This window comes from Callithrix jacchus, chromosome 11 (assembly GCF_049354715.1).
Source record: "Callithrix jacchus isolate 240 chromosome 11, calJac240_pri, whole genome shotgun sequence".
NCBI classification, from domain to species: Eukaryota; Metazoa; Chordata; class Mammalia; order Primates; family Cebidae; genus Callithrix; species Callithrix jacchus.
The window spans coordinates 12,561,172-12,578,376 of NC_133512.1; the positions used below are offsets into that span (position 1 = coordinate 12,561,172).

Genomic DNA, 17,205 nt, shown 5'->3' on the forward strand with positions numbered 1-17,205 from the left:
AACATGAATAAAGTTGTAAGGAAGCATCAGACAAAACTATAACGAGGGACATTGCACCAAAAAAAAGTTGCAATGAAGGAAAAAAAGAAAAGAGCAGCTCTCTTTAAAAGTGTCAAGGTCATGAAAAGACTAAGAAACTGTCACTGTCCCAGATAAGGGAGACTAAAGAGAGACACAACCACAAATACAATGACAATAACAAATTGAACCCTGAGCCAAGAATAAGGGACATGATTCAACAGGCAGAATCTAAACAAGGTCTAAACAAACTAATGGTAACACCTCACTATAAAAGACTCATAACATTTGGTGAAGCTGGGTGAAAAGCATACTGGAGAATTCTTTGCATGACTTCTGCAATTTTAATATGAATTATATAAAATTCAATAAAAAGACCAAAAAATAAGCAGACATTAACAGTTACATAAGAGAATGTGCTAGTCTTTGGTTAGCTAAGAACAGACTTCACACCACAGCAGCCAGCAGCCAGGCCACAGACCTGACCCTCACTCTTCAGAATCCCACAGCTGCTATTTCAAAGACCAGATCATGATCCAAATCTGATATCTGAGCTCACAGAACCCAGAGCCAAGTCATTTGAGATTATTTATTCCAGACAGTCTCAAAGCAAATTCTATAGGACAGAGCTGCCCACGTGCCCAGGCTCGGCTTGAGGTCCCCCCAGTGTCAGCCTGTCACTAGGATGCTGCTTCCACAGCAAATTCCTTGGCTTAAAGGAGATATCAAAATGCAGTTACTCCAACTCCCACACAGTATGGCTCAGAGCGCAAGGCCTGTGTGGACCAGGCTCTGCATAGTCTTGGGCATCTGTGACTTATGGGCTGCAAGGGAAGCAGCCCAACAAGGAAGGGAAAGAAGGGCAAAAGCACAAACAACAAACCAGAAGGGGCAGCTGACAGCCTGACAGCTCAGCCCAATGGCTAGAAGACAGAGAAATAGCCTCAGGACTCTACTATCAAGTTTACCCTTTTAACTATTTTTTATTTATCTTTACTTTGACCAAACCAAAGCAAGAGTTCAAACTACTAGCAAGTTTAAAGCACAACTCTGAGTTGCCCTAAGAAGAAAACAAGGAACACAGGCAAATGTGAAAATATGAGAAAAACTAAATGCTACTGAACAGTGGCATTCGAAATATGTTAAAATTCAAAGGTTTTATCTTCAACGTGACTTTTAACTTCCATCATTATTTGTTCAGCTATTTACTGAGTGCCAACTATGTGCCAGGCAGTAGAATCCACAATGAACGAAGTCCCTACCTTGCATGGTGATGACAAACAATACCCAGCAAGTTGATATGCAGCTGTCCCCTGGTATTCACAGAGCACTGGTTCCAAGAGCCCTGAGGATATCAAAATCCAAGGATGCTCAAGTACCTGATATCCTGATATCAAATAATGTAGTATTTCCATATGCACATCCTCATACATACTTTAAATCATCTTTAGCTTTATAATAGTCAGTACAATGTAACTGCTATATAAATGGTTATTTTTTTATTTGTATTATTTTTATTGGTTTTTTTTTTTATGGTTTTGGGCTTTTTTAGTATTTTCAATCCAAGGTTGGTTGGATCTGCAGATGTGGAACCGAGGGATACAGAGGGCTGACTGTAGATAACAACCAGCTCAGGGTCAGGTGTTCTAGGTCAGCCCCACATCCGTCCTCCTGACTTCTCTGCTGACAGAATAAGCAGGGCAAGCATGAGTAGCCACAAGAAAAGACACACAAAGGACAGTCGGCACAGGAAAGGCAGAGAGAGGCAGGAGTATCTACAACCACCACTCACAGGACAGAGAACAGATAATCACCAACCCAGGAACACCTGAGGCCACTACAAAGTAGAGGTGACAAACAGATATCAGATATACCTCTTAGAAGCAAGAGGAGACAAAGACTCACAAAAGTGACACGGGATTTTAGGTGCTCATCCGGACTCCAGGAACAAATCCGAGAGATGGAGTAACAGGTCTGATCAAGGGGGTACTGCACCTGTCACAAGGGCTCCTGGAATGCTCTCAGGTTGGCCTCCTCCATCCACCCTCACTGCCTCAATGATCTTACCCAGTCTATGATTAAATGCATCTAAATGCTAATGCTTTCCAAATGCCCATCCCAGTCCCCACTCTTCCCAGAACTCCAGATCCATGTGTTTATTGCCTACTCAGTAACACCACCTTGACCACTGGGCAGCTTCTCAGATTGATGGCGGCCTTGAGCAGCCCCATTACCCCTGAGACACTTCCCCTCCAGTGCTTTAGTGACTGCCAGTTCCATTCTTCCAGTTGCTCAGCAACAAATTTTGAGAGTAAGGAAAAAAATTAAATTAATTTTAGAATTCTAAATGTGACAAATACATATATGATTTATTACTAAATACAGTTGCTACTAAAATACTACACTAAATAAAAAACAGTCTGCACTCCTAGACAATCCAAGAAAATCAACTGAGAAACTATTAGAAACCAGTAAGAGAATTCAAGATTGGTGTATAGGACTTGCTGCATAAAAAGATCAAAATTCTACAAAGAACACAAAGCAAGACTTGAGTCATAACCTGTTCTTGGAACAGAAGACTCAATCATGTAAATATGTCAATTCTCCCTAATCCAAAACATAAATTTAATGTATTTGCAATGAAATTTTCAATAGAATTTTCATATGCAAAATTTAATTTAAGGAAATATTTGAGAAAAGCCTGGGGATAAAAGATTAAATACTCGTTCTACCAAGAGCTAAAATGTATTAGAAAACTATGATAACTAAGGTAGTTTGGTACTAACAAATTGAATAAATGGTTTAGTACTTGTAAATACATAGAATGGAAAAAAACACAGAAGCATATACAAAGTTAAATCAGATTTCAATTTGTTTCAAAAGTGAATAACATTTCAAAGAAAACTAAAGAAGAAAAGGTAACAGTAGCCCAGAAAGAAGTTAGGGCCTCTCTAGGATGGGGTCAGGTACCCTCAGACAACCTAGCAGTGAGAGAACAAACTGACACAAACTCCCTGAGGCCAATTTAGCAACATTCAGCAAAATTACAAAGGCCATACCCTTTGACCCAGGGGAATTCATCTAGCTGATATTAAAAAACATGTTCCAAGAAACACTGAAAAAGCACATTCACTGCAACATCATTTGTGATGCTGGCAGATCAGAAACAATTTAAGTACACACCCCTTGGGGACTCATTAAATAATGATGTTAAGATCTACATAGCAGAATACTACATGGCAGTTAATAAACATCTTGGCCACACATCAGAGTCACCTGGAAAGCTTCTGAAAATCCAGACATGACACAGAAGATGCCACACTCAGACCAATTAAATCAGATCTCTAAAGCAAGGGCCAAAGCATTTTATGTTATTTCATGTTTTATGGACTGAATAGTATGAACATAGGGAATCAGCATTTTAAAACAGTGGAGACTCTCAGGGCAAACCACCTGAAGGCAAACCAGGTTCCACAGCTCAACAACATGAGCCTGGGTCAGTTTCCTAAACTACAAAATGGGAAGGCAACAGATCTGCCTCAAAGAGTTGTGAGGACAGTGAAACACCTAAGTGTACACTAAGGAGGCAACAGGAAGTTAGTCAGTGTCTGCTTATCTGGTGCAAGGGTTCACAGCACATTCCAGGGATGTGACAAAGTCAACACTCATAAATGTGCTTTTGTGTGTGCGTGTCTGTATGATGTATAATTGGGAATACACACACACACACACACACACACACACACACACAAACACATTTAAATTTTGCAAAAAAAAAGCTATTAAATAAAAATAGTCACCTCTAGGAAGAACCTGCTTCCATTATATACTCTCATAACTTTAAAATGTTACCTTAAATCCAACTCCAACTTACAGGAAATAGGACAGAGGGCATGCTAAACCACCCTGGGTAACAATCAACAAAATCCAGGCAATAGTAAATAGAAAAATGGAGGGTCAACTATGAGGCACTGGTGTTTGGAGCCCTATTAGTAGCCTGATTCAAACAAAACTTTCTTTTAATTAGGACACTATAAGAAAACTGGAAGTGTAAATAGTGACTGAAAATATTAACAGATGATATGAGGGAGAATGTGTTTCAAAAGAACCCAGGAGGGAGAAGAGCGGGCTGCTGTTGGAACTGGGCAATGAGCACATGAGGAGTCATGTTCTTCTGTCTACTGTCTTTTGTTTTTCAAATTTTACCTAATAAACATTTTATGAAGTACATATATTACCTTTCCAATATCAAAAAAAAAAAAAAGCTAGTATAAAAAAGTGATTATAGAAAAATATTCAAATAGGAGGTTATTTTAAAAGAAACTGGCTAGTTTTTAAAAAGTATCTCTCAGATATACCAATATAGTAATTGGTTGTTTTTTTTCTTAACACAGCAAAGCAAATAAATCCTCAGTTAGTCCATGAGGTAGTTCTGCTTCAACTCCCAATAACTCTGGCTCTACCTTCTAAATGCATGATTTTAAGCAAAGCCCTTGACCATCGTACATCTCAATTTCTTCATCTGCAAAAAGGAAGCAGATCACTGGTTCTCAATTTTGGGAAATACAAATTTTTCCAGGGGAAAAACTCCAGATGATTCCAACACTCTTCTTCCCTGACCCACATCCTCCCTGAACTCATCCAACTCTGAAAGGTTAAGATACCAAGTTATTTTCTGATAGAACTTCAGTATCCAGCAAATGCAACACTGCTTTCTAAAAATGAAGCATATGACCTTCACTGCAAAATAAAAATGAAATAAATTAAAAAATAAAAATGCAATGTTTCTTGTAAGAATTTTTTTAAAGTCCTCCTAACAACTTAAATCAGGTTTTCCTGACTTGTGATTTAAGTCAAATCCCTTGGAGGCTTCTTACACCTGAGCTTTCTCAAAAAAGGAGTAGTTTCAAGACGAATCACTGTAAAGGTGAAATAGCAGCCAGACACAAGATGAGACCAAGCCAGGCGGCTCAAGGCTTAATCCCCAGCTGGGGTCCACAGATAGCTGAATCTGAGGGGAAACAGACAAGACATCCCTCAACCCCTGGATTTCTATTCACTGTTCTCTCTCAGTGCATACCATGCAGCATACACCCTCATCCAAGGACAAGAGCCACTTCAGGAAGACAGCACTCAACAATGTACATCACAAATTCAAAATCAGCAAAAGGAATGCAGGAAATGTTCAGGATAAACTGTTCAGCAGAAAAGAAGATAAAGTGTAATAAAACTGTATATACATACATGTATTTATGTATATGTTTACATGCATAAGAAAAAAATAGGCTGGACACAGACTCTCAAGCTGTAATTCCAGCACTTTGAGAGGCTAAGGCAAGAGGATCACTTGAGCCAGGAGTTTGAGACCAGCCTGGGCAACACAGGGAGTCTCATCTCTACAAAAAAGTTTTTAAAAATTAGCCAAGCCTGGTGGTACACATGTGATCCCAGCTACTCAGGAGGCTGAGGCAGGAAGATAGCTAGAGCCCAGGAAGTTGAGGTTGCACTGAGCAACAGCTGCGCCATGCTCCACTGTATTCAAACCTGGACAACAGAGTAAGATTCTGCCTCAAAAAAGGAAAGAGAAGAGGAAACGAAAGAAAAAGGAAGGAAAGCCATAGAAAATATCCCATGAAGTTGATAGGAAGTGAAGGTTTTCTTTATATACTTATCTGTATTTTCCAAAAATTGTACACTGAATATAAGCAGAAAGAAGAATGAAAAGCTGGCGGGGTGCAGTGGCTCATGCCTATGTAATCCCAACACTTTGGGAGACGGAGACAGGCAGATCACGAGGTCAAGAGATTGAGGCCACCCTGGCCAACATGGTGAAACCCTGTCTCTACTAAAAATACAAAAATTAGCTGGGCATGGTGGTACATGCTGGTAGTCCCAGCTGCTCGGGAGGCTGAGGCAGGAGAATTGCTTGCCCGGAAGACGGAGGTTGCAGTGAGCCGAGTTTGCACCACTGCACTCCAGTTGGGTGACAGAGCAAGACTCCGTCTCAAAAAAAAAAAGAAAAAGCATTTTCTTTTTTAAGAGAAATAACAGTAACAATAATAGCTATTATCTACTTGAGTGCTCACTCTGTCAGGAATCCTGTTAAGCAGGTCTCATTCAATCCTCACCATAGCCTATGGAGTTTATGGAGGGAAGGGGATTCTGATTAAGCCCCTGTGATTCTACAAAGGAGCCTCCTGCAATGGGCACCTGAAAAAGCCTTGACTATTAAAGGAAGAAGCTGTTTAAAGACAAAACAAGGAACCCAACTGTCTCAGGCAGTGTGAGCCTACAGATGGAGAGGAAGTCCCAGGCCCAGAGTGCAGGCACCTTTTTATTCTCCTGACAGCCCACCCGAGGGACATCAAGAGCCACAGATGTCCTGATAGGTGGGTGAATGCTATAGAATGAATGTTTGTGTCCCTTCAAAATTCATGTTAAAGACCTAACCACCAAAGTAATGTTATTTGGAGGTGGGGCCTTTGGCAGGCGATTAGGTCACAAGGGCAGAGCCCTCCTCAATGTGAGTAGTGGTCTTATAAAAGAGGCCTAAGGGAGCTCATTTGCCCCCTTCACCACGTGACAACTCAATGAACAGACACAGGTCTACGAATCAAGAAGTGGGCCCTCATCATTGAACCTGCTGGCACCTTGATCTTGGACTTCTAGCCCCCTTTAGAGCTGTCAGCAATAAATGTCTGTTGCTTATAAGCCACCCAGGCTACAGTATTTTTGTTATAACAGACTGAGCAAAAACAGTAAGAAAAGCCAAAAAAGAGGTACTAAGAAATGGAACTCGGCATGCACTGGGGTGGTCACCTCACACGGGGCCAAGAAGCGAGAAAGGCTGAGTAAGTCTCTGCCCCAATCACTGAAAATGTGGGCACAGCCAGCCACAAAGAAATAAGGTAAAATGAAGTGCAAACTCCAAGGAGGCAGGGTTACCTGCTGGGGAAAGAGGAGGAATTGACTACTGGGAAGACTCTGCTGATAAGACTGAAGAGCACCCATACCTATGAAGACCAAGTCTGGAGGGAGCAAATCTGTCAAGGACACTATTAGGAAACCTGAAATTCCTCTTCCAAATGTAGTGTTATTTCCAAATGATGCCATTCCCATTCCAAGAAGCACCGAGGTCCCTGTAACTGGACACAGCGGCGCACACGACCCAAAGCAAGAGAAAGTACTGAACAGTTTTCTCAGGTATTATGTTCTAATGCGCTTGTCCTAGAAGTGGTTAATGTCAAATTGTTCCATGATACCCTCTTTACACACTGCCACTACTCTGCTTCCCTGTCCAGGGCAGGAGGAATGGCCTGGTTGGACCCAGGGTCCTGTCACTGCCCAATCCACACTAACAGTGTTGGAGCACTCTGTTCCTCATCCAAAGGCCAAAAAGACACCCAATCCAAGCACACAGGACAAAGACAACTCTTTCTAAGCAGTAACTGAAATTCTTAGTGCTATCGTATTTTCCTTTTCCTTTTTTAAAGAATTCTGGTAGTGATTTTCAAAGGGCAAAGCCCAGAACTGACACAGCCTTTCAGAGATTTTTGTCAGCATCCCAGCACCAGCAAAGTCAAAGTTACCATCCCTCTGCCTACAGCAACACCTGCAGGTCAAGAGCCTGAACTGCAGGTGCTATGAAAGTTCACACCTGACAGCCCATCCCAGGAAACCCACACCAGACCCTACTGTGATGTCATCCAAGAGGCAAACCCTAACAGGCAGCTCTTGAGAAGTGCCTGATTAGTGACTTATGTCATAAGATGCTGCAGACTTTGCACCCCTCACTTCCACAGTCCTAATCATGTCTACAGGCACTGGTTACCCAGTCTAATATTACATAAACCCTGAGACTCAAATGGCACTTTTCACTTTTTATAAAGTCTTTACTATAAACTTTCTTTTTTTTTAAGATGGAGTCTTGCTCTGCTCTGTTGCCCAGGCTGGAGTGCAGTGGCACGATTTCGACTCACTGCAACCTCCACCTCCCGGGTTCAAGCAATTCTGCTGCCTCAGCCTCCTGTGTAGCTGGGATTACAGGCACGTACCACATTTGACTAATTTTTTTGTCTTTTTCGTAGAAACAGAGTTTCACCATGTTGGTGAGGCTAGTCTCAAACTCCTGACTTCAAATAATCAGTCCACCTCAGCTTCTCACAATGCTGTGACAGCAGGCATGAGCCACCACACCCAGCCTGAACAACTCCTAAAACTGAGCACTGGGCCAGGCACAGTGGCTCATGCCAGTAATCTCAGCACTTTGGGAGGCCGAAGTGGGTGGATCACCCAAGGTCAGGAATTAGAGACCAGCCTGGCCAACATGGTGAAACCCCATCTCTACCAAAAAAAATTTCAAAAATTAGCCAGGTGTGGTGGCGGGCACCTAAATTTCCAGCTACTTGGGAGGCTGGGGCAAGACAGGAGAATCACTTGAACCCAGGAGGTGAAGGTTGTAGTGAGCTGAGATCACGCCACTGCACTCCAGCCTGAGAGACAAGAGCAAAACAGAAAAAAAGCTTACTTTAAGCACTGGGATGGGAGCACTTCTGATCTTCACTTGGCGCGTCCTGACAGCAACAGGAGGGCAGGAGCAAGAATGAAATTCAGAGCAGTTATAGGTTATTAGGCAGGGAGATGCTAAAATCAGAGTGATGGTAAAATCAAGTCAAAATAAAATTTCCCTCAAATTTTCCCCAAATCACCCCAAAAACACTATAAATGAAATCTGTACATTATTATGTATAAATAACAATGTATGCTGCAACAGCTTTAGGGCAGAACACAGGCCCAGGGTTGCCAGGACCTGGGAGTCTGGAACCAATGGAAATGTCATTGTATTAGTCTGTTCTCACACTGCTATAAGGACATACCCAAGACTGGGTAATTTATAAAGAAAAGAGATTTAATTGACACAGTTCAGCATGTATGGAGAAGCCTCAGGAAACTTAAAATCATGGCGGAAGGGAAAGTAAACATATCTTTTTTCACATGGCAGCAGGAAGAAGTGCCAAGCAAAGCGGGGAAAGCCCCTTACAAAACCATCTCATGAGAACTCACTCAATATCACAAGAACTGCATGGGTGTAACCGCCCCCATGATTCACTGCCTTCCACCGGGTCCCTCCCATGACATGTGAGGATTATGGGAACTGCAATTCAAGATGAGATGTGGGTGAGGATACAGTCAAACCATACTGGTCATTTATCTTGACTGTGGTTGTTATAAGACTGTATTTGTCCAAAGTCATAAACTGTATTCTAAAAAAAATATATTGTATTTTATATAAATAACACTTTACTAAACTACAAAACACTTATCTGTATACAGTAATGAAAGACTTATAGTAATAATGTATATACAGAGGCAGAAAGATTACTTGAGCCCAGAAGTTTGAGTTCAGCCTGGACAACACAGCAAGATCCTGTCTCTAAAAAAATAAAATTTAAAAAACTTATATACAAAATATAAATACATTATTTTTAATCTTGTACCATTTTTTCCCAGCACATATATTGAATTTAAGTTAAATAAGCATGTGATGTGACTTTACTGTAGCATATGAAAAGAGAGTTTTTGCCTAATACTGCCTAGAACCAACAAACGTGTCAAGCAGGAGTCAGTAGAAATCAGCAATCTAAGACCTAGATTCCAGGTAACTGATTTTAGACAGAGTTCCCACAACAGACAGTGCTTCTGTGTGGTCTTCTAAAGAATAAGAACCTTAAATTACTCAATTAAAAGAACTGCAGATCTACAGTTTATAGGATAAACCATGCTGAACACTGATGGGAGGACTTGGGGTACCAATAAAGGTAGAAAAAGGAAAAGGATGGTCTTTCACATTCTATTTTCAGAACTGCTAAAACACTACATTTCATTTATAACTAGAGATTAGTGCCACAACTTCCTGTTTTGTTCAAGGAAAATAAGTAACTGAAGGCTGAGAATGTTCTAGTCCTTGGAAACGTTTGATTAGGATTCTTGCAGTATTAGTCTATTCTGAACAGAGTGAAGGCTACCAAATAGAAAGGTTAGCTTTCCTGAAACATATCCAAGTCTTCACTCTATGCTTTTTTTTTTTTTGACGGAGTTTCGCTCTTGTTACCCACGCTGGAGTGCCATGGCACCATCTCGGCTCACCGCAACCTCCGCCTCCTGGATTCAGGCAATTCTCCTGCCTCAGCCTCCTAAGTAGCTGGGATTACAGGCACGCGCCGCTGTGCCCAGCTAATGTTTTGTATTTTTAATAGAGACGGGGTTGCACCATGTTGACCAGGATGGTCTTGATCTCTTTACCTCATGATCCACCTGCCTCGGCCTCCCAAAGTGCTGGGATTACAGGCTTAAGCCACCGCACCCGGCCCACTCTATACTTATTTTTAAGGTACAACTCACAAAACTAGCTCTAGTTCTAACCCAGAACATAATTTATTGGTTCAAGAATTTTAAAATAGGGTCTCTACAAAACAACAAAGTAGCTATTCTAGCCTATTACTCAGAAATCAAAACCAAATCCCTTCTTTTCATTTTTTAGATTATAAAAGGAATACATAAAAATTAATACAACAAAATAAATGGTCATTACAGAAAAATTAGAAAATACAGTAAGAGACAAAGATAAAATGAAGAACACTCATAATTTCACCATTGTGATTACTACTATTATTTTCTTCCAGTCTTTTTTTGTACGTATATGTAATTTTTAAAGTTTTCAAATGTGATACTAGACTATATAGTTTAAATTCTCCCCTTCTCACTTAACATTATATCATGAATATACCTGTATAACTCAAGGTTCCACCAAAGAAGCAACCCTCACTATCCATGAGTTCCATAACCGAAATCAAAATATTCCCTAAAAAACATTGATCAAGCTGGGCGCGGTGGCTCACACCTGTAATCCCAGCACTTTGGGAGGCCAAGGCAGGTGGATTACAAGGTCAAGAGATCGAGACCATCCTGGCCAACATGGTCAAACTCCATCTCTATTAAAAAATACAAAAATTAGCTGGGCATGGTGGCGCGAGCCTGTAGTCTCAGCTACTCAGGAGGCTGAGGCAGGAGAACTGCTTGAACCCAGGAGGCAGAGGTTACAGTACACCGAGATCGCGCCACTGCACTCCAGCCTGGCACCTGGTGACAGAGCAAGTCTCTGTCTCAACAAAAAAAAATATTTGATGCAGATAAAAAATATCCCCCAAAAAAGGCTGGACATGGTGGCTCACACCTATAATTCCAGCACTTTAGGAGGCTGAGGCGAGTAGATCACTTGAGCTCAGGAGTTCAACACCAGCCTGGGCAACATGGCAAGACCTTATCTCTACAAAAATACAAAAATCAGTTGGGCAAAGTGATGCACATCTGTATCTCAGCTACTTGGGAGGCTGGGGTGGGAGGACTGCTTGAGCTCAGGAGGTAGAGGCTGCAGTGGGCCAAGATCATGCCACTGCACTCCAGTCTGGGCAACAGAGCAAGACGCTATTTCAAAAAATACATATATCCAAAAATTTTTTTTAAATGGTTTTGTTTGTAGTGAACATATACAAACATCTTGTTATTATTCCCTAAATAATACAGCGTAACAACTATTTACATAGCATTTAAATCATATTAGGGATTATAAGTAAAATAGAGATGATTTAAAATATATGGGAGTGCCGGGTGCAGTGGCTCACACCTGTAATCCCAGCACTTTGGGAGGCCAAGGTGGGTAGATCACAATGTCAGGCGATCAAGACCATCCTGACCAACACAGTGAAACCGCATCCTTCTAAAAAAGAAAATAGTAATAATAAAATAAAAAATAAAGTATATGGGAGAATGTGCAGAGGTTATACACAAATATTATACTGTTTTATATAAGAGACCTAAGCATCCATGAATTTTGGTATCCACAAGGGTCCTGGAACCAAGCCCCTGCAGATACCAAGGGAAAAGATTTATTAAGAGAGTTACTACAAGAAATTGGCTTACATGATCGTGGGGGCTGGCTAGGCCAGTCTGAAATCCACATGGCAGGCCAATGTGGAACTCTCCAGAAATTGAGTGCAGCTGCTGTCCATCGGAGAAATTTCTTCTACTTCAGGGAAGCTCTGCTGTGCTCTTCAGGCTTTCAGCTGATAGATCAGTCCCACTCAGATCACCTAGGACAATCACCCTTACTTAAAGTCAACCAATTATTAATTTTTATCACATCCACAAAATAGCTTGACGGCAATGCCAAGGTGAGTGTTTGAATAACCAGGACTGTAGCTTAGCCAAACTGACAAACAAAACTGACCAACACAATATCCATGTCAGTACTCTTTAAAAGCATTTTATAAATTTACTTATCAACTCTCTTACTACAGAAATTCAGCATCCTTCCAATATTTTGCTAATATAAGTAATGTTGGAATAAATAAAACTGAAGTGAACAATGCTATAAACTGAATGTTTGTGCCCCAAAATTCCTATGCTAAATCTTAATCCCATGATAATGGTGATTACGGCTCTGCCTTCATGACTGCAATTAGTGCCCTTACAAAAGAGACTTCAGAGACTTCTCTCACCTCTTCCACCATTTGAGGACACGGCAAGGTAACAGAGGTTATGAATCAGAAAGTGGGCCCTCACCAGACATTGAATCTGCCAGTACCTTGATCTTAGACTTCCAGTTTCCAGAACTGTGAGCAATAAATTTCTGTTGTCTATAAGCCACCCAGGCTATATTATTTTGTTATAGCAGCCTGAGTGGACTATGACAAACAACTTTGTATAGCCAATCTTCATTCTCATATCTGATTATTTTACTGAAAGACTACTGGTAAGGAGGAGCTACACATAGAAAGAACTCCAGAAAACCTCATAGGATTCCCTGAGTCTTTGGTCAAATACAAAACTGCACATATGTGAAATGCAACTCTATGAGACAAGCAGGAAACTAACAGACATGGACAATCCCGAGAGGTGGGAGATGTTCAAGCCTCAACCAGCCTGAATGTAAAGTGCTCACTAAAGAGCTGGAGCACTCAGAAGACCAACAAAGGCCATGTCTTAGAAGACTAATCTGGTTCTAAAATAAAAGTACTCTAGACACATCTTAACAAAGCAGAAAAACAAGGCCAAGCACAGTGGTGCACACCTATCATCCCAGCACTTTGAGAAGCCAAGGTGGAAAGATAATTTGGGACCAGGAGTTCGAGACCAGCGTAGGCAACATATTAAGACTCCATCTCTACTATCAATTGATCAACCAATAAAAATAAAAAACAAGCATCAAAAATATCATTCTGATCAGCAAATAAATTAATTGCCTGCAAGACAAAACTCAACACTCAACAGAAGAAACCAAAACCCAGAGACTTGACAATATAACATTCATTAATGTCCAACATCCAATCAAAATTATCAGACATTTGAAGGAAAAAGAAAATGTGACCCAAAATCAGGAGAAAACTCAATCCATAGAAATAAACCAAGAAATGACAGAGACAATGGAATTAGCAGATAAAGACTTTAAACTATTATATTAGAGGATTTAAAGAAAAACCAAGGTAGGAATCAAAGCCATAAAAAACAATCTAAAGGAACCTGCAGGGCTGAAAAAAAAAATAAACTATCTGAAATTTAAAAGTTACTAGATGAGTTTCACTAAAGATTAAACACTAAAGGAGAAAAGACAGTAAAGTTGAAGACAGGTCAACAGAAACTATTCCAAAAGAACGGCAAAGAGAAAACAGATCTAAGTGTGTGTTTCTGCTGGAGGTGAGGTGTGGGCTCAAAAGTCCCCAAATAGTATAAACACAGGAAAATCACACCACAGTAAATCTTAATCAAATTGCTCAAACTAATGATAGTAACTTAAAAGCAGCTCATATATAGCAAGAGAATGGGATATCTCGCATGCAGGGAACAAAGAATGTCTACTCACTTCTCATCAGAAACAATGCAAGCCAGAAGACAATGGAATGATAACTGTAAAGATAAAAATGTGTCTTTAAAATGTGTAAAGAAAAACAAAAACAAAAAAGGCATCAACCTGCAATTCTACATACAGCAAAAATATCCTCAGAAATGGAAGATGAAATAAAGGCATTTTCAGCCAAAAAAATCTGAAAGAATTCACTAACAGCAGATCTGCACAAGAAATATTCAAGAAAATCTGCAAGGAAATATCAGATCTCTGCCTTCCACCCAACACTCCCCACTTCCAATCTCTAAAGCCTTATTTCATCCCTTCTCATCTAGAGCTTTGTATTCAAGAGCTGCTCCCCTTCACAAAACTTATTTTCTCTTACTCCATATTTTATAAGCCATTCCAAGTTGTTCACTTTGCTTCATTAACTAAAAACAAAATTCAAAAACTCCCCCACAGTCCAGGCGATATAGTGAAAAAAATCTTTTTAAAATTTAGCCAGGTATAGTGGCAGACATCTCTACAAAAAATTACAAAATTAACTAGATACGGTGGTGCATGCCTGTGGTCCCAGCTACTGAGGAGGCTGAGGCTAGAGGATTGCTGAAGCTCAGGGGTTCAATATTCTATTGAGCTATGATCATACCACTGCACTCCAGCCTGGGCAACAGAGTAAGACCTTGTCTCTGTTAAAAAGTGTGCGCGTGCGCGCGCACACACACACACACACACACACACACGCACCAATCTCCCCCAAAACAGGTCAGAAAGAGAGCACAGGAGTGAGAAAAACAGAAGAGAACTCAAGGTAGCGGAGATTCAAGGGGACACAGGTGACCCATCCTATCAAGGAGGGGAGAGTGAATTTTCAAAAAACAAAGCAGGCCAGAAGGATCGTGGCTGTCTTGCAGACACTGCTACAACTCCCACACAAGAAGGAATCAGCTCCTCTCACTTAGACTGCAAGGAAGGACTGTATAACTAAGTTTAGAGCACCCACGAAACATAACTCCTAAAAAGTGAGCACCAGGACAGCATGAGGCTTGATTCAGAGAAACCTTATGTCATATTCAAGCTCTACTGCTCATTAGCTGCTTGACTATCGGCTCATTTAAAATTCACAACAGCTTCTATGAGACAAGTACTATTATTATCACCTACATTTCAGAGGAGAAAATCGATTCACAGAAAGGTTATACTGCTTGCTCAAGGTAATACATTCAGGAAGCGGCATAGCCAGGATGTGAATGCAGTCACCTCAAACAGACTGTCATTTCAGGTGTCCATTACACTGTGAGCACATCCTAGCAGTGCTCCTGCAGAGAAAAACACATTTGAGGCTGAGGCTAAGCCTCTAAACACAGATAAAGTTAGGTCTTTGTGAGAGGAGTCAAGTGCTCTAATTTTGGCTCTGAATTTCAAATGGTTGTATGACTATCCACCTTACCTAATAAGGAGGAAGCTGATCTTAAGCCAACTGACCTCCCATCCTATGTAACTGAAAGACTGTAAATGCGCAGTTTGCAAATATGAAAAGCTAAATAAATACTGAGATCAAGAATTGGTGTGTTACAAAGTAAGAATGAATTATGGACAAACCTTAACACCAGATGTTAAGCGAGAAAGAAGGAAGCTGCAAAGTAGAAATTCCTACCTGGGAAGAGCTGGTGGTTCCCTAGGGATTTCAGCAGCACCAGCAACTGCTCCTGGAGCTTCTGCCTCCTCTGAGCCATGAGCCATTTCCTTCACAGGGGCCTGTGGGCCTGAAGGCTGCACTTTCTCTACTTCCTGAGGCCCACCCAATTCTGTGGTGGAGTCAATCTCTATTTCCTGGACTGGTACTGGGACTGGCTCCTTCTCAGCAGCAGCAGCTGACACAATCTTGGCCTCTTCTTCTTCCTTTCTTCTGATTTTCTCTTCAAGTTCCTGCCTTCTCTTCTCATCATCCTGACGGGCCATGTGGTCAAAGGTTTTGAATACCTAAAATCAAACAGCAATCCAGCAATCAGTTCATCTGCCCAGTAATGTACCATATATGTTGTAGAAATGTGGTAAAATCTGGTAAGGAGAGAACTAAAAGCCATAAACTGACAAGTTTTCCCATTGGCAAAATGGAAATGCCTTGCCACTTCACCAAAAGCTGACAGGTAAACAGTATTTAACAGGAAGGTTCCAAAATCAACAAAATCAAAAACTTACAAGCCAAGCTAACAATATTTACATACCTAAAAGATGCACAGTTAGATGGTCTTTGCTGTCATTATTTTTATAGACCTCAGTCTTGTTCACAATGCAAAGAAAACACAGTCCTGGTACAACTGTGGGTTATAAAGGCACCAAAATTCAGACTCACAAATGAAGCATGAAAACATGGCTGAACTTCAATTCCCAAAATGCAACCAGTTTACTGGACTGCTGCTATTTTTCACCACACTTCGGGGACATTCAATTCAACAAACATCCACTACATGCCTACAGGGTGCAAGAAACACACACACACACAAAACATCAAAATGATTTCTGCTGCCTCCTAAGAACTCAAAATTCTGGTGTGTAAACAAGTTCCTAACCTTCTCTGGGACACAGTCACATCCATGAAGGTGCTGGGATCTCTTTACCAAAAAAGTACAGCCAAGACATATCCACACACGAAAACTCTGATACAAGAGAGGGCATGACAGAGCCCTTGATTCCCTGTCAGAATGGGTAGGAGTGAGCATGTCTGGCAAAAGAAATCTAGGGAGACTTCCTGGAACAAGGATTATCCCAGTTAGACCTTGAATGAGAGGCACATTTTCCATAGGAATTGGAGGAAATGCCATAGCTCCAAGAACAGGCTTGTCAAGGAATGGCAAAAGCTCTTACAACAACTGGAGGGAGGAAAGGCTGAGAGAGCAACCTGAGAAATGGGTTGGAGTCAGATTCCAGAGGGCTAGAATGCCCACAGGTATTAAATAACAATGTTCTGTGCACTGCACAGGCAGTCCGAAGGATGCTAACAGACTAACTGTGTCAAAGGATTCTATAAACATTTCTCAAAACGCTCACAAAAATCCTATGAAGACGACAGCATAACATTTCAAAAATGAGAAAAAAATAAGGCTCGGAGAGGTTAAGTAACTTGCCCCAGCTCCTGCTGGCAAAAGAAGTAAAAAATTACGCAGCACGCACCAAACAGCGTAAGGAGATGATGATGTAGACAGAGGAGAAAAAAATTAATAAAATCCAGTGAAAAACTGGAAACAACACCAGAACCACTTTTACTTCTGCAGATAACCTGAAGC

General features: G+C 41.0%; 1 protein-coding gene across 2 annotated transcripts in view; it reads right to left on the reverse strand.

The window, feature by feature from the left end:
* The window catches only part of NUDCD3 (NudC domain containing 3), a 115,752-nt gene that overhangs the window by 94,765 nt on the left and 3,782 nt on the right, over positions 1-17,205 (reverse strand). For both annotated transcript variants that reach the window (XM_035253308.3, XM_009002120.5), the window contains exon 2: positions 15,576-15,901. In XM_035253308.3, coding sequence (XP_035109199.1) covers positions 15,576-15,901 — 326 coding nt within the window. The remainder of the gene's footprint in view (positions 1-15,575; positions 15,902-17,205) is intronic.